We start from the raw sequence: 18,282 nt of genomic DNA, 5'->3' as shown, positions 1-18,282 counted from the left end.
TGACACAATAATAACGAAATGGAAGGAATCAGAATAGGCAGTGGATGATTGAAAAGGCAAATCGCGTACGAATTACCGTGTCGGGAAAACATCCGGCTACGAGATTACCATTTTCCTTAATTCGGACCCATTCGTTCTCGCTTGGTAATAAAGCCTCTTTTGTCCCCGCGCTAAGTCCGTTTTTGCAAAAGTATATAGACATAAGATTTCGGCTTTGAAAGTAGAATTTCCCCGATTAATGGGATAACCATTTGTTACTAAACATGGGACTCTAGGGGTTCATTCAATCCTTAAAAAAAAAGAGGATTTGATTGAGTATCGAGGAATCAAAGAATTTAAACATGAATACCAAACGAAACTATTTCGGGCTGCATGGTCCATTGCTAAGATTTTTTGTTCATTTATTTTTCGTAAGTGATTATTTTTAAGAACATATTTGCCACGAAACAAATGAAGCCTCAACAGTTTTTTTGGGAAAAATTTCTAAAAAAGTCATGAATCTATTGTAATTGTGTCAATTCAATCATAATCATTTTTTGCCATTTCAGTTTTAAATCTTTTATATTTGCTCCCAATCAATTTTGGCCGACCGACGTGGCATTGTCATGTGGACTTCTTCAAATAAATTTTTAATCATTTTTTGAATTTTTGTATGCTATTTTTTTCCCTATTTTTAGCTAGACTTAGGGCCGGTGAGAGCAAGGGGCCATTCTCCTCACCTGTGGCCAACGTGGATCAATCGGCACCGACGTCGACTTTTGTTAATAATTTTTTTAAAGAAAGTTTCAGAACAAAATACTTTTGCTTAATCTTTCAGATTTTCAATACCTGCAAAACGCAATGCTTGCCCACATTTGCTAATATTCTGAAGGAACAGACAAGCTCTGGAGTCACCATTGATACCCAATCGAGTCATGAGACAACTCTATGTCGTCATTTCAATGCATATTTTATAAGGAAAACAAAAAACAAAAAATTCTAGGAGTAACGCCCAAGCATCAGTGAAAAGTCCAATGTATGTATGTATATATATATGTATTGGGCTTGCTCTCCACGTTCGAGCATTTTGTCCCTTAGCAACTTCAAAAGAACAATCTCAATTTGTCTTCTTCAATAGTCCATATTTTCTATAGCATTTTGTCCCTGATCCCACTTACGTGGTGCGTTTCTCGGGAGTCGGCCGCGCCACGTGCAGCTGAAGCCACTTCGCGCCAGCCATTGCTCCCGAAACGACACTACTTTGTCCGCGTCTGGAGCTCACAGGCTATTTATACACCCCCACTGCCACCGCAGTTTCGCCCAGACGCACAAGAAAACACAAAGGCGCTCTCGTCTTTCTGATCTTTCATCACCGTCAGCCTCCAAATTCAACGGCGGTGAAGAGGGAAGAAGCAAAGAATGGAGAACGGGGCGCCGGCTTGGAAGTTCCGTGGCGACGAGGAGCTCACCGCCGCGTCGGCCATCACCGTCCGCGGCATCCTCTACCAGCTGATGGATAATCTCAACAAGGACGACGACCGCGTCGTGGTTCCGCTCGGCCACGGCGATCCTTCCCACTTCCCTTGCTTCCGCACGACGCCCGTCGCCGAGGACGCCATCGTCGACGCCGTCCGCTCCGCCAAGTTCAACTGCTACGGTCCGACCGTCGGTATTCTTCCCGCCCGGAGGTAAAAAGCGATGACTTTTGAGATTATTAGAATCAGATAACTGGTTTATGAGCGCGACCTTTCTGGCTGAATCAAACGGGGAATAGGGGAAAATGAGAAGAGAATGAGATTTTGGGATGAGACTTGGGAGGTATAAACTGATTTGTTATTCCTTTCTTAGGACTATGTTTGACTGGATTTGTAGACCAGCTAATAAGTTTTCTGAGTGTACTATTACTACGCTCTAAAACGGCGGAGAACTTGTGGATTCGTCGCTTGCATCTGTTGAATGATGAGTGAAGATCATGAGCGGATGTTGTACTTTCATGGCCGGTATATCTGCGAGCTACAGTATCTTTTCGAGGGATTAGTTTTGCATCTCGTGAAATCTTGGGACGAGCAGATAACATGCTCTGTACATGCTTTGGTGATATCATGGATCGACTCATGCTTGTTATGGTCGGGATTGTTTGTTTAGCTGAGCATGTTATTTTTCATCCTTGATCTTCCTCATGCCTACGAGTCGATTGTTGATGCGTTTAAGGCAGGCACCTACAGAGTCATGTACTTAAAAATGCCGGGATTTACATTGATGTGATCCTGCAAGATTGAAGAAATCATGTAGTTAAATAGTCAGTGATTGAGAGGCTGGCGAGTGGCGAGTATGAAATGGAATTTAATCGAGGTTTTGAACCTTATTGTGTGCTCTGTTTCCTTCGTAACGACTGCAAGGGGTTGAATGCAAAATGCATAGTTCTGGCAGTTGTTTTGCTTCATTCATTCTAACCGTTTGGTTCATTCATAGTTGTATCGCAATATCATAGTAGCTGTTATTGCCGACTAATATCAGCTGTCTCGTAAATCATCTTGAATCATCATATTGGTAGCAAAGACAGTATGTTGAAAACAGAGAGTAAATGATGAAACCAAGCTTTAGTAACTACAGAATTAGGCATTGTTAATTGTCTGGACAACAATTGAATTTTGTGAGAAAGCCGCTATGAATATGTTGATCAGTTCATTTCCAGACCACACATTCGAGTGAGCTAGACTAATCCGTGGCACCAACTTCCACAGGGCTGTTGCTGATTATCTATCTCGTGATCTCCCATACAAATTATCACCAGATGATGTCCATCTGACACTTGGGTGCAAACAAGCAATCGAAGCCGCATTAACAGTTCTCGCTTGCCCTGGGGCCAATATTTTGCTTCCAAGACCTGGATTCCCATGCTACGATGCACTTGCTGCATATAGCCATCTTGAGACACGGTATTTCGATCTTCTTCCAGATAAGGGTTGGGAGGTTGATCTCAAGGGTGTTGAGGATCTCGCAGACGAGAGTACTGTTGCCATGGTTGTCATCAATCCTGGTAATCCTTGTGGAAGCGTCTTCAGCTACCAGCATCTAAAGAAGGTTGCTTTTGCATTTTGTTTAAGATGTTTTCGTATCTTAGCAAGTATATGTCTCTTGAACATGGAAATATCTATGATTGTAAGGGGGAATGGAGCCAATAGATTCCACTGGAGCTTAATCTAGAGAGCTACATAGCCTCTTGAGATGCTTCTTTATCTCAGGCAGTGGAAGCTGAATAGATTTGTTGCTAGTCGCTTTTATAATATTTGATATCCACATTTTTGTTGCATTAGCTGTTGTTCATCATTTTGTTTCTTTCTTTCTTTTTTGAAAAAAGGTTGCCGAAACAGCAAGGAAGCTTGGGATTATGGTAATTGCAGATGAAGTGTATGGTCATCTAGCTTTTGGGGATACACCATTTGTTCCCATGGGTGTTTTCGGATCCATCGCGCCTGTCTTGACATTGGGATCAATATCAAAGAGCTGGATTGTTCCAGGTTGGCGACTTGGTTGGCTTGTGACAAATGATCCCAATGGTTTTCTGAAAGACACTGGGGTCTCTCTCTCTCTCTCTCTCTCTCTCTCTCTCTCTCTCTCCGCGCACGTGTATTTGGGCGAGTGAGCACGACTGCTCGCTTGATTGCATATCTTTTTGGGCCTAATTATATGACCGCTGGAGTTGGTCACATGATATTTAGATTGTTCCCTTTCTCTTTACAGGTTCTCAAGTCCCTTAAAGGCTTTCTGGATATATCCTCCGATCCTCCTACCTTTATCCAGGTTCATAACTACTCCTGATAATTAACCAGTGACATTCAGATTTAGAGACGTGTGCTGTTTTTCAAAATGATTTAGTTAGTAGGCTTGTCTGCGCTATTTTTCTATCACTACTAGAGCGAGTTGTGGATATCCTTGGCAATTCATTCAGGAAGTGACAAGTTAACAAGAGCTTTTTCTCTTGAAGATGGATAATTAGAACAATGTATATCGCATAGCAATGTAGAGCCGCACCCAAAACAGATCCCTAATGATTTTTGTGTTTCCTCTCTATGGTCACCTCGTGTATGTTGCTTTTCTCAGTGATTGTAGACTGTAATGCACAAACTGTGCATATTCCTTTTAGAAGTGATCGATATTCTCAGTTATTGGGCTTATTTTTATTCATGGACGACTAGCTTCCTTATCAAATAATAGCTAATTATCTTCCGCTATTCGTTGTAATTCTAACAGGGGGCGGTCCCTCACATACTTGAGAAAACAAATGATGATTTTTTTTCAAAAGTTATTCGCATACTAAGAGAGGCTGCAGACATATGTGATGAGAAGATTCAAGAGATACCTTGCATCACGTGCCCAGAAAAGCCAGAAGGAGGCATGTTTGTAATGGTATGGACATAATATACATATATCTATGTATGTATGTATGGATGTTATGTATGTGTTTTTATCTTTTCATCGGTATGGAATACAATAGTTATGTGATTTATATTTTGCTCGATAAGTAAAAGATGCCATTGTGACAGGTCAAGTTGAATTTATCATTGTTGGAGGGCATAAAAGATGATTTGGAGTTCTGCATAAAACTGGCTAAAGAAGAATCTGTTATTGTCCTGCCAGGTAAACTGAACCTTTCCAATTGCTGGTGAAAGGACAATATATTGATGTTACTCTTTATGCCATTACTTCGTTTTTCTAATTTGTTTCGGCTTTTTGAATTTTTCAAACGTGCCCCAACATTTGTTTCTTGAAATGCACATTGGCTAAGAATGCTAAAAGGGGCTTCAGAGTGAGAGTCCTGATGACCAACTTACTTCACAATTTTCCGAGGACTTTTTAAGTGTGGAGAAATAAAAGGATCCTAGTGATTTCATTTGAATTTACTCTTGGGGTTCTTGCAAAATAATGCTCAGATAATTCCGTAGCAAACCCATCCCTTTTCCGCTACGGAGTTCTTGCTTTTCTCAAGCAATGTCCGCATCCATCAGATGATAATCAATGACATTTGTTTTGCAGGGATAGTTGTTGGAATGAAGAACTGGCTTCGCATCACTTTTGCCATCGACCCATCTTCTCTCAAAGATGGCCTGGGGAGGATTAAGGCCTTCTATGAAAGGCATGCCAAAAAATAAATAGGTCGGTCCACGCCGGCGCCACAAAGAACTGGGATCATCAATTGCTCGTTGGATCTTGCGATGCCTTTGTGGCCACGTTGGAGATCATCGCAACGTGTGAAATAAGATTAGTCAATTCATTAAAAAAACCTAATTATCCGAGCATTTGCCCGGAAGTAGGATATGGAGGAGGAGAAGAAAATCAACCTTACTGTTGATTCGATCTGAACGTCCATTAGGATGGTCCCTTCTTGGTCGTGTTGGTTACATCAGCTTTGGCTGCAATAAAAACTTTGATTAAAGGTCTCTTAATTTTGCTGCTCGGCAAAATGTCAAAGTGGTGTGATTAGGTGATCAACAACTTCCTGTTGTTGTCTTATGTTGTCTTGTGTTTGTATTTCGATCGTCCTTCAGAAATAAAGATGTTGATGACTGGCATGTTGTGCGTGATTAACCGCTAATCATTATTATTATTAGTGAGACTCGTGCATTGTGATATGGGGTACGACGGTACGTGGACCAGCAGCGTGGCGAGTACGTGCTTTCGAGTGTGGCGCTTTTGCAGGCTGTTCGGTTGGGCTTATAAGCCTCCAAAAAACATGTGGCGGATCGACCACACACGAAAACACAAATACGAGCTTATCTCGACGTTCGCTGATCGACCGCACCCTCGATTGATCCCGAAAATGACAGTACTACCAATGCCGAACGAGGCCGATGCCAAGTGGATGTTTCAAGGCAACGGCAGGCTCGCGGCGGCATCGACGATCACAGTCCGCGGCGTCCTCAACTGCAAGATGTAGAACCTCGATGAGGTGGACGGCAGAGTCGTCGTCCTGGCCGCGACCCCTAGACGTTCCCATGCTTCCGGATGGCGCGCGTTGCGGAGGATGCCGTCATGGACGTGGTCCACTCCGCAGAGTTCAACTGTTACGCCCCCACCATCGGCATTCTTCCCGCCAGGAGGAAATACTGGGGCATGACCTAGAGTGATGATGATTTTATTATCCATAGTGTAAGCAACATTAATCATGCACCAATGCAAATGCAAAAATGGGTTCCAACCTTCAAAGACTTATCTGTTTACTATGTGCGTGCACCCACAACTACACGTGCACAAAAATTCAATTCTTAGATTTTATTTGTTTTACGAAAAATGAATAATCCGAAGAATATTTTCCCTAAATATGATCACTTACATATTTTATAAAATGAATGTACAGGAAATATTTTTATTGGACAAAAACTAGTATTGATAATTTTCCATTGAAGCACGTGAAATTACAAGGCGACCTAGATTGACCACACGTTATCATTGTCAAATGTCGGAGAAAAGTTCAGTTTTGGAAATGGCCAGCATTGATTTAAATTAGTAAAGATAAGGCTAACTTGAGGTTCAAATTTTCAACAGGGCAATTGCCGATCATCTCTCGCTCGACCTCCCTTACAAACTATCACCGGAAGATGTCTACCTGACGATAGGAGGCACGCAAGCCATCGAAGCGGTAGTTACGGCTCTCGCTCTCCCCGGCGCCAACATTCTGCTTGCAAGGCCCCCAACAAGGGCTGGGAGGTAGATCTCGAGCGTGTGGAGGATCTTGCGGATGCGAACACCGTCGCAATGGTGATGATCAATCCTGGGAATCCTTGCGGGACCGTCTTCAGCTACCAGCATCCGAAGGAGGTAAATTTTTACGAGCTGTTATAGTGCTAGTGTCACCTGGGCGAGGACAAGCTCGTGTGGCGCCTGGAGAGCCGGAATGCCAGGCCGGTATAGATCGTTTCCAAGAACAATATGGAAAATCACATTCTCATAGTTGATCATCCCACACCCAATTGAATCCAATCCCTCAAACGAACATATGAATCGCTTTAGCATAACAATTAGTTTTGGCATACTGTGGCCATCATCAGGACAGCTAGACCAACCCCATTTTTAGATTTCCTCCAAGATGATAATCATCACATCCATGTATTCCTAGCATAAACAATCTAACAGCAATCTCACGAACCAGTTGTGTCATCCTCTTCTACATCTCCCGTTCTTCACCCCTGTGCCATAAAGCCACACCTTTTAGCCCACGTGGGTACGGGACAATTCGGACCGCGGTTCTAGCATGTTAGCTCAATAGTCTTGCCCGAATTTGCTCTCAGACTATAGAAAAAATTACGTATAGCATACCAATGTACTATGGTTTCGACCAACACTAACTTTGTTCGTTCGTTTCTTATTTTTACTTCCAATTAGAACGTCGAAACGGCTAGGAAGCTTGGAATCATGGTGATTGCGGATGAAGTCTATGATCATCTGGCTTTCGGGGATACCCCATTCGTGCCCATGGGTGTTTTTGCAGCGATCTTGCCCATCGTGATGGCGGGCTCCCTATCGAAGATGTGGATAGTCCCCTGCTCGCAACTTGGTTGGGTGGCGATCCGAACGGCTTTTTGAAAGACACCAGGGTTGCTCTCTTGCTCTCTCTCTCTCTCTCTCTCTCTCTCTCTCTCTCTCTCTCTCTCTCTCTCTCTCTCTCTCTCTCTCCTACGATGATAGGGGTGATGGTCGGTTGCTCCAAGAATGGCGAAATAATGTTTTTGTTAAATTTCAGGTTGTCGAGTCCATTGTAGGATTTCTGAATGTATCCCCCGATCCCGCAACCTTTGTTCAAGAACGTTAACTCTCCTCTCTCGGCAATAAACCGGATTCATGAGGATCGGCATCGTCCTAATCAAACAATTAACCTGTCTACGAATCTTACTTTAAAATCACGACAGATGGCGGTCCCTCGAATACTCAAGAGAATGGACAAGGAATTCTTCTTGAAAGTTCTTTGCACACTAAGAGAGGCGTCAGACATATGTTACGACAAGATCCAAGAGATGCCTTGCCTCGCGTACCACGAAGCGGCTCGATGTTTGCTATGGTACGATCACAAAATTACATTCATGTGGTTCCAAGTGATTTGTCTCTCCCATTCTGAAGAACTGAAAGATGAAGAAACAAATGACAGGTCAAGTTGGATTCATCGCTGTTGGAGGACATAGAGGACGACCTGGATTTTTGCGTCAAGCTGGCTAGAGAAGAATCCGTCGTCAACCTGCCTGGTGAAGCCCGCTTCTCATACTCGGCGAAATTGAAATGTGTTTCAATGTCGCGAGACGGGCGACGTTGAACATCGTCGTATCTTATCGGTGTGGAAGTGGAAAGCTGAAGGGCAATGTTTTACCGTTCTCTTTGCAGGGATAGCTTTGGGAATGAAGAACTGGCTGCGCATAACCTTCGCTGTCGAGCCGTCTTCCCTCGAAGACGGCCTCGAGAGGATGAAAGCTTTCTGCCAAAGGCATGTCAAGAAACAACACATGGAATCGATGTAGTGTCAAGAGAGTGGGATCCGAAGCTCCATCGAGATATCCATTGCAACTTCTTTGTGGTTGGTTAGTACTTGGTGTCAGAATTTTAGGTGCTCGGAGGCTGAGACCACAACACCTCGTTGTTCGTCTCTCAAAATGTTGTACTACTACTTGGCTGTGACGACTCCACACCAAATAATAGGTTTTAAACATAAAGTAATTAGGTAACTGTTCCTGTGATGCTAATCAAAGGCAAACAAAATTGGGTAACTCAATAAAGAGTTTGGTAAATCAGAAAAATATGTATAATATTAGGGGTTGTAGCCTTGAAAGCACCGACATTCTTCGAGAGCCTCTGTGTCGTGTCTGACATGTGTGATTGACAGCTGTCAACGCTTCGGACATACCAGCGATACGCTAATCCGGCATCCCGACATGCTATTTCGGCATGCACGGGGATCAATATTAAGCATTTTCAATAATTCAAGAGTCAAAATATAAATTTATGAAAAATTTATGTACTAAAGTCATGTACCCAGCCACTCCAAAATTAATATATCTGGTCATAAAATAAAAACGTAATCCCGAATTTTTGACTTAAGAAAAAGAAGAAACTCTCCCCTGATTAAATATACATGATAATTTGTCATGTACGTATAAAGAAAATATACATTTAACATGCAACGTATCCCAACACGTCAAAATTCTCTATTTTTTGAGAAATAACATGTCGGCATGTTGTATCGTGCCGTGTCGCGGGTAGATGCTACTTAGGTTGTAGCTAACTAAAATCAGAGTTGGTAACTTAAAACTCATAAGAAGATAACAAAAAAAAAAAAAAAAAAATTCCTCTGGACGGATGGAAAACTCAATCTGGACAAGAGGCCACGAACCCAGCGGCCCATGCTCAGTTACTTCGTCCGATGGGCCGTCCGGGCCTCTTTGATAACGAATGGGTAAGCTTGTCTGACAAAAGTTTAATCTATAGTCTACGTTTCCAAGCCAATTTTGGACAAAGCGACATGAAACAATACTAATGAAAGGGAAGGAATCAGAATAAACAGTGACTAATTGACAAGGTAAATCGCGTATGAATAGAATTACCATGTCTGGAAAACATCCAGCTACGACATTACCATTTCCTTAATTCACATCCATTCGTTCTCATTCGTTCTCACCCAGTAATAAAGCCTCTTTTGTCCCTAAGTTAATTTTTTTTTCTTTACTTTGTCATTATTTCGAGCAACCATGGTCCATTGCTAAGATTTTTCGGTCATTTATTTTTCCTAAGCGATATTCGATCATTTTCAATAAAATATTGTCAAAATCGTTAGTTTTGCACGAAACAAATGAAGCCTCAACGGTTTTTTTTTTTAAAGAAAAATTTCCAAAAAAAACTCTTAAACCTCTTGTAATTGCGTCAATTCAATCCTAAACATTTTTTTTTTTTTGCCATTTCATTCCTAAATCTTTTGTACTTATGTCAATTCAATCATTCCAGTCAATTTTGGCTAGTCGACGTGGCACCGTCAGCGCCGATGTGGATTTTTTCAAATAATTTTTTAACAATTTTTTGAATTTTTAAAATTTTTTTCTTTTTTATTATTTTTAGCTAGACTCAACAGGGGTGAACAAGTCAAACCGACCAAACCGGGAGCCGCCCGAACTGGTAGTCCGATTCCCGGTCCTTAAAATTAGAATCGGTCGCCGGGCGGTACGGTTCCCGATTCTAGGGGTATAGGACCGGACCAATCAATTTTAATTTTTTTTAAATTTTTTAAAACGTAAGCCGAAATTTTTAGACACAAAGTCCTCACTCACATGAACGCAACCTGTCACCCGGTTAATGGGCCTAAATCTTCCAGGAGACGAGGTGAAAAATGGACGAATGAAGGAGTTTTCCTTTTCTTCTCTTTCCCCACTTTCCTTCTCTGTCTGACTGAACGAGCATATGCCCATCTGTGAAGACTGTGATGACATCCCCTTAATCGAGTCAGTGGCTCCGCCCAGTCCCACGAATTAACTAAAAAAGCGTGTCCTCGCCATCTATTCTCGTAAAATAGACCCTCAGTTGTTTCGTTTGGTGTTTTTTTTACCTCGATTATTGAACAGTTTATCGGTTCTTTTAGATCGCTCGGTCCAATCCGAAGTTCTAGAAATTGAAAATCGGGACCACAAATCCGATTCTCAATTCTTGAAAGAATCGGATCAGTTTGGGAACTGCTCACCCCCCCTAAGACTTAGGGCCGGCGAGGGCAACGAGCCACGTGAGGATCTGCACCACTTGTACCCAATCGAGTGACGAGACAACTCTATGTCGTCATTTCAATGCCTATTTTATACAAGGAAAAACGAAAATTCTGGGAGTCGTGACGCCCAAGCAACAATGAATAGTCCAATATATGGGGGAAAAAAACAAAAGAAAAGTTGACCTTGCGCTCCACGTTCGAGCATTTTGTCCCTTAGCAACTTCAAAATAACAATCTCAATTCGTCTTCTTCAAAAGTCCATATTTTCTATAAACTTTAAGATCTGTTCGACATGCTACGGTTCGCATCAAGCTCCTTATCAAGATGTCGAATCAAATTAGTAAGCGGCGACGAAATTCGAAAGGAGCCATTAGGGACAAGTAAAGTAAACTCGTCAAACGGGTGGATCGGGTCCAGTGAAATATGGTTTGATCCAAATAGATCCATTTAACCCGTTTTGACTAATTTTCTTGCAATATAAATCTGGCGATTCATACCCAACCCGATTTATATTTCTAAAATAGTTACATATTTAACTCAATCGAGGAAAACCCATATCCAAATTGAGGTAAAGTGAGAGTGCAGAGCAAGTGGGTCTCATATCGATTGAGGGCGAGAGAGAATGAAAAAAAAAATCATAAATATAGGTCAAGTTTAAATAAGTTGTAAATTCATTTAATACTCATTTGCCAATAACTCGAGACGACATTTTGCTGGTGGGGGATGATAATGGAAGAAGACGCAAAACTTCTAATCCAAGCCTATCCAAGATTGATGGGAAAAGCATCATCCATGATTCTATGCCACTGCCCTTCACGTTGGATCTATCCAAGCAAAATTTGTCCAATAGACTATGGAGAAAAGATAACATGAGGTCGTCCTTCCTTTGGTGCGCTTCTCTCCATTTCTTGCTCTTCAAGAGAGGAGAAGTAGACCCACGAAGTTGACCTCGGAAACTTCTCGTGGGTCCAAGACAAATTCCCCATTCTTTCCCAAGAGCCCCATTGGAACCCATCGGTTTAGAACACATGCAGAAAAGCCAAAAAGAAAAAGCAAGAACAACAAACCACATAAGGCTATGACTGTCGGAAAAGAAAAAACGTCCGGCATCCGTATTTTGAGGTCCATAACCGTAGCTTTCAATGTACGGGATATCGCCGGAGATCGGGGTCGAGAAGAAATTAATCGCCGATGATGAACAAGAGAGATACTGCTTGTCCAGAATGGTGAGCACTAGCTGATGAACAAAAGAGATACTGCCGTCGATCATTCCAAGCACCAGCTCCGAGTGCGGAGATGCTGTAAAAATCAAATGATCCTGTTGATATCTGAATATGTAATTCGGATACTTCATGCCTGTTTTTGGACAATGCATGAGGTCGGAACTCGATGAAATCGATGCAAGGAGATGGACATTAACGGAACGTAAGCCAAGCACCACACAATGACGATGGGCACCTACAATTGCCTTTTTCCAATTTCCTCTCCCGCTGTCCGTTGCAAACCAAGTACACCTCGATTAAATCAAATTTTTCGTAATTGCCCACGTGATTGTTGACTCCCAGGTACATGTAAAGCCACGTGCTTCTCTATTTTCTCTTGCACCGGTGCATGCATCGAGTGCAACGCGCCACCTGACGTTCGTTGTTTTCGACTGGAGACCAGTGAGTCAGAGCAGCAGCGCAGGTGCATACGTGACTACGGAGCTAGATACACATTTAAAAAAATAGGCAAAACGAATCTAATGGTCCCTTAACTTTAATCAGATATATAATATAGTCTCTGAACAATTGCGAAAACAATACATCTGCGTTTCAAGAATCTTCTGATAAGATCGCAAGAAGGTGGCCAGTTCGTCGAACGCTCACAATCGTCTCGATAGGGCTTTCTATTTCGATCGGGCTTCGAGATCCGTAGGAAGCAATCACAAATTATATTGTGAAAATCGTGAGATGATCTTTAAGATCCTATTCGGCACTAGGACCTGCTTAGAATGCTGAAAACAGACCTTGATGCTCACTATTCATGTGGATCTAAGCCGAGCTCTGGCAATCAATTTTTTTTTTTCACATGTCTTATTTCTAACTTTCCTTTTTCTGGCTTTTGTTTTGCCTCTTTTCAGTCCGCGGGAGCTGAACCTCGTACCTATAATACTAGCGTCCTCACCTCCCAATCCATTTACAAGTAGGATTGCACGCCTATTAATCTTCGACAATCAATTCCAAGATCCGAAAAAGGTGGAACATATAAATAATAAAAAAAAAAGGAAATGTGGGACCTGAGTAAGTGGGTCAACATGGAGGAATCATGGGTTCCTAGGGGATTAGAGGGAGACCAGGTGAATCGTTGGTGTTTTGTGCACGAGTTACTGGAGATCGGTGCATGGTGAAAACTGAATAGGTTAGCGGAGTCGAGTATTTTAGACTGATAGGCAAGAAAAGCAATACTTTATTTGGAAATTTGAGGTGGAAAAGCAAAAGTTTAAGTTTTTTCATGAATGATACTTGCAATCAATTTATTAAATAATACAACAGATTATAGTTGCCCGTTCAAACAAGTAATCGTATCTAAATGCAATCAAAATCGGCCATTGTATTTAAAATGACATATATGTCATGTGATAGCGACACGCGATACAAAATATTTCGTATATACATAACGACAAATTTGTCGAAATGAGTCATAAATTTATTTTTTAGCCTATATATTACGAGTTGAGTTGTTATACGAACTAGTTATATTCAATACATTTGATAAAAAATGGGCTTAGAATGGTAAAGCCCAACGTACGTGTGTTGAATAGATTTACAACTTATTTAGACTCAATTAACTTTTACGATTCTTTCTTTATTTTCTCTTCGCTCATTTGATGTTGCAGTCGCTCAATCTATACTATCACCTCAATTTGAACATAAATTTTTATAAATTAAGTTAAATATGAAAGTGATAGTAATATATGAATCGTGTCGGAATATGAATTGGACACGAGTCATTAAAATAAAATCAAAATAAATTAAACGAATCTATTTAAGTCGGATCACCTTCAATTCCGTTGAAATCCGACCAGATCCGACGGTTCGACTGGCTAAGGGGAGATTCATAGCGCAGTCTGTAATGATGACCGGTCGACGGCGTCGCCTGATGACACTTACGTGGTGCGTTTGTCCGGGGTCGGCCGCGCCACGTGCAGCCGAAGCCGCTTCGCGCCAGCCATTGCTCCCCGAAACGACACTACTTTGTCCGCATCTGGAGCTCACAGGATATTTATACACCCCCACTGCCACCGCGGTAGCGCAACAGACGCACAAGAAAAAACTAAGGAGCTCTCCTCTTCTTATCTTTCCTCACCATCAGCCTCCAAATTCAACGGGGGTGAAGAGGGAAGAAGCGAAAAATGGAGAACGGGGCGCCGGTTTGGAAGTTCCAGGGCGACGAGGAGCTCACCGCCGCGTCGGCCATCACCATCCGCGGCATCCTCTACCAGCTGATGGATAATCTCAACAAGGACGACGACCGCGTCGTGGTCCCGCTCGGCCATGGCGATCCTTCCCACTTCCCTTGCTTCCGCACGACGCCCGTCGCCGAGGACGCCATCGTCGACGCCATCCGCTCCGCCAAGTTCAACTGCTACGGTCCGACCGTCGGTATTCTTCCCGCCCGGAGGTAAAAAGCGATGACTTTTGAGATTATTAGAATCAGATAACTGGTTTATGTGCACGACCATTTTGGCTGAATCAAACGGGGAATAGGGGAAAATGAGAAGAGAATGAGATTTTGGGATGAGACTGGGGAGGTATAAACTGATTTGTTATTCCTTCGTTAGGACTATGTTTGACTGGATTTGTAGACCAGCTAATAAGTTTTCTGAGTGTACTATTACTACGCTCTAAAACGGCGGAGAACTTGTGGATTCGTCGCTTGCATCTGTTGAATGATGAGTGAAGATCATGAGCGAATGTTGTACTTTCATGGCCGGTATATCTGCGAGCTACAGTATCTTTTCGAGGGATTAGTTTTGCATCTTGTGAAATCTTGGGACGAGCAGATAACACGCTCTGTACATGCTTTGGTGATATCATGGATTGACTCATGCTTGTTATGGTCGGGATTGTTTGTTTAGCTGTGCGGTCATGTTCCCTAATCATGTTGTTTTTCATCCTTGATCTTCCTTGTGCCTACGAGTCGATTGTTGATGCGTTTAAGGCAGGTACCTACAGAGTCATGTACTTAAAAATGGCTGAATTTACATTGATGTGATCCTGCAAGATTGAAGAAATCATGTAGTTAAATAGTCAGTGATTGAGAGGCTGGTGAGTGGCTAGTATGAAATGAAATTTAATCCAGGTTTTGGACCTAATTGTGTGCTCTGTTTCCTTCGTAACCACTGCGAGGGGTTGAATGCAAAATGTATAGTTCTGGCAGTTGTTTTGCTTCATTCATACTAACCATTTGGTTCGTTTATAGTTGTATCGTAACATCATAGTAGCTGTTATTGCCGATCAATATCAGCTGTCTCGTAAATCAACTTGAATCATCATATTGCTAGCAAGACAGTATGTTGAAAACAGAGAGTAAATGATGAAACCAAGCTTTAGTGACTACTAGAATTAGTCATTGTTAATTGTCTGGACAACAATTGAGTTTTGTGAGAAAGCCGCTATGAATATGTTGATCAATTCATTTCCAGACCACACATTTGAGTGAGCTAGACTAATCCGTGGCACCAACTTCCACAGGGCTGTTGCTGATTATCTCTCTCATGATCTCCCGTACAAATTATCACCAGATGATGTCCATCTGACACTTGGGTGCACACAAGCAATCGAAGCCGTATTAACAGTTCTCGCTCGCCCTGGGGCCAATATTTTGCTTCCAAGGCCTGGATTCCCATACTATGATGCACGTGCTGCACATAGCCATCTTGAGACACGATATTTCGATCTTCTTCCAGATAAGGGTTGGGAGGTTGATCTCAAGGGTGTTGAGGATCTCGCAGACGAGAGTACCGTTGCCATGGTTATCATCAATCCTGGTAATCCTTGTGGAAGCGTCTTCAGCTACCAGCATCTAAAGAAGGTTGCTTTTGCATTTTGTTTAAAATTTTTCGTATCTTAGCAAGTAGATGTCTCTTGAACATGGAAATATCTATGATTATAAGCAGGAATGGAGCCAATCAATTCCACTGGAGCTTAATCTAGAGAGCTAAATAGCCTCTTGAGATGCTTCTTTAGTGGAAGCTGAATGGATTTGTTGCTAGTCGCTGTTATAATATTTGATATCCACATTTTTGTTGCATTAGCTGTTGTTCATCGTTTTCTTTCTTTCTTTCTTTTCTGAAAAAAGGTTGCCGAAACAGCAAGGAAGCTTGGGATTATGGTAATTGCAGATGAAGCGTATGGTCATCTAGCTTTTGGGGATACACCATTTGTTCCCATGGGTGTTTTCGGATCCATCGCGCCTGTCTTGACGTTGGGATCAATATCAAAGAGGTGGATTGTTCCAGGTTGGCGACTTGGTTGGCTTGTGACAAATGATCCCAATGGTTTTCTGAAAGGCACTGGGGTCTCTCTCTCTCTCTCTCTCTCTCTCTCTCTCTCTCTCCGTGCACGTGTATGTGGGCGAGTGAGCACGACTGCTCGCTTGATTGCATATCTTTTTGGGCCAAATTATATGACCGCTGGGGTTGGTCACATGATATTTAGATTGTTCCTTTTCTTTTTACAGGTTCTCAAGTCCCTTAAAGGCTTTCTGGATATATCCTCTGATCCTCCTACCTTTATCCAGGTAAATAACTACTCGTGATAATTAACCAGTGACATTCAGATTTATAGACGTGTGCTTTTTTCAAAATGATTTAGTTAGTAGGCTTGTCTGCGCTATTTTTCTATCATTACGAGAGTGAGTTGTGGATATCCTTGGCAATTCATTCAGGAATTGACAAGTTAATGAGAGCTTTTCCTCTTGAAGATGGATAATTAGAACAATGTATACCGCATAGCAATGTAGAGCCGCACCTGAAACAGATCCCCAATGATTTATGTGTTTCCTCTCTACGGTCACCTCGTGTATGTTACTTTTCTCAGTGATTTTAGACTGTAATGCACAAGCTATGCACATTCCTTTTAGAAATGATCGATATTCTGTGTGAGTTATTGGGCTTACTTTTATTTGTGGACAACTAGCTTCCTTGTCAAATAATAGCTAATTATCTTCCACTCTTCGTTGTAATTCTAACAGGGGGCGGTCCCTCACATACTTGAGAAAACAAATGATGATTTTTTTTCGAAAGTTATTCGGGTACTAAGAGAGGCTGCAGACATATGTGATGAGAAGATTCAAGAGATACCTTGCATCACGTGCCCAGAAAAGCCAGAAGGAGGCATGTTTGTAATGGTATGGGCATAATATACATACATATATATGTATTCGATCTTTTCATTGGTATGGCATACATAGTTGTGCAATTTATATTTTTCTCGATAAGTGAAAGATGCCATTGTGACAGGTCAAGTTGAATTTGTCATTGTTGGAGGGCATAAAGGATGATTTGGAGTTCTGCATAAAACTGGCTAAAGAAGAATCTGTTATTGTTCTGCCAGGTAAACTCAGCCTCTCCAATTGCTGGTGAAAGGACAATATATTGATGTTTCTTTTTATGCCATTATTTCATTTTTCTAATTTGTTTCGGCTTTTTGAATTTTTCAAACGTGCCCTGACATTTGTTTCTTGAAATGCACATTGGCTAAGAATGCAAAAAGGGGCTTCGGAGTGAGAGTCCTGATGACCATCTTACTTCCCAGTTTTCGGAGGACTTTAATTTTGGAGAAATAAAAGGATCCTAGTGATTTCATTTGAATTTACTCATGGAGTTCTTGCAAACTAATGCTCAGATAATTCCACAGCAGACCCATCCCTTTTTCGCTACAGAGTTCTTGCTTTTCTCAAGCAATATCCGTATACATCAGATGATAATCGATGGCATTCCGTTTGCAGGGATAGCTGTTGGAATGAAGAACTGGCTTCGCGTCACTTTCGCCATCGACCCATCTTCTCTCAAAGACGGCCTGGGGAGGATTAAGGCCTTCTATGAAAGGCATGCCAAAAAATAAATAGGTCGGTCCATGCCGGCGCCACAAAGGACTGAGATCATCAACTGCTCGTTATGCCTTTGTGGCCACGTTGGAGATCATCACAAAGTGTGAAACAAGATTATCAATTCATAAAAAAACCTAATTATCCGAGCATTTGCCCGGAAGTAGGATATGGAGGAGGAGAGGAAAATCAACCTTACTGTTGATTTGATCCGAACTCCCATTGGAGTGATCCCTTCTTGGTCGTGTTGGTTACATTAGCTTTGGCTGGAATAAAAACTTAGATTAAAGGTCTCTTAATTTTGCTGGTCGGCAAAATGTCGAAGTGGTGTGATTAGGTGATCAACAACTTCCTGTTGTTGTCTTATGTCGTCTTGTGTTTGTATTTCGATTGTCCTTTAGAAATAAAGATGTTGATGACATTGGATATGATTGTCCCGCATTCTGAATGCGCTGCGACTCGGATGTCGGGGAAATTTC

General features: G+C 42.0%; 2 protein-coding genes and 1 pseudogene across 2 annotated transcripts; all 3 read left to right on the top strand.

Annotated features, from left to right (window-relative positions):
• Positions 1-1,398: 1,398 nt before the first annotated feature.
• Positions 1,399-5,547, top strand: LOC115734047 (probable aminotransferase TAT2). Its single transcript, XM_048271076.1, has 7 exons — positions 1,399-1,667; positions 2,724-3,063; positions 3,341-3,559; positions 3,724-3,783; positions 4,234-4,389; positions 4,527-4,620; positions 5,017-5,547. Exons 1-7 carry the CDS (start codon positions 1,399-1,401, stop codon positions 5,130-5,132), a joined length of 1,254 nt encoding a protein of 417 aa, XP_048127033.1. The 3' UTR covers positions 5,133-5,547.
• Positions 5,548-5,815: 268 nt separating this feature from the next.
• On the top strand, positions 5,816-8,486 carry LOC115729853 (annotated as a pseudogene).
• Positions 8,487-14,014: 5,528 nt separating this feature from the next.
• On the top strand, positions 14,015-18,231 carry LOC115729858 (probable aminotransferase TAT2). The gene is made up of 7 exons (XM_030660485.2): positions 14,015-14,374; positions 15,448-15,787; positions 16,055-16,273; positions 16,436-16,495; positions 16,949-17,104; positions 17,217-17,310; positions 17,705-18,231. Exons 1-7 carry the CDS (start codon positions 14,106-14,108, stop codon positions 17,818-17,820), a joined length of 1,254 nt encoding a protein of 417 aa, XP_030516345.1. The 5' UTR covers positions 14,015-14,105; the 3' UTR covers positions 17,821-18,231.
• The last annotated feature ends 51 nt before the right edge of the window (positions 18,232-18,282 follow it).

This window comes from Rhodamnia argentea, chromosome 10, assembly GCF_020921035.1.
Source record: "Rhodamnia argentea isolate NSW1041297 chromosome 10, ASM2092103v1, whole genome shotgun sequence".
Taxonomy (NCBI): Eukaryota; Viridiplantae; Streptophyta; class Magnoliopsida; order Myrtales; family Myrtaceae; genus Rhodamnia; species Rhodamnia argentea.
The sequence above is the reverse complement of the archived record's forward strand: the minus strand, read 5'-3'. Positions and strand labels throughout refer to the sequence as shown.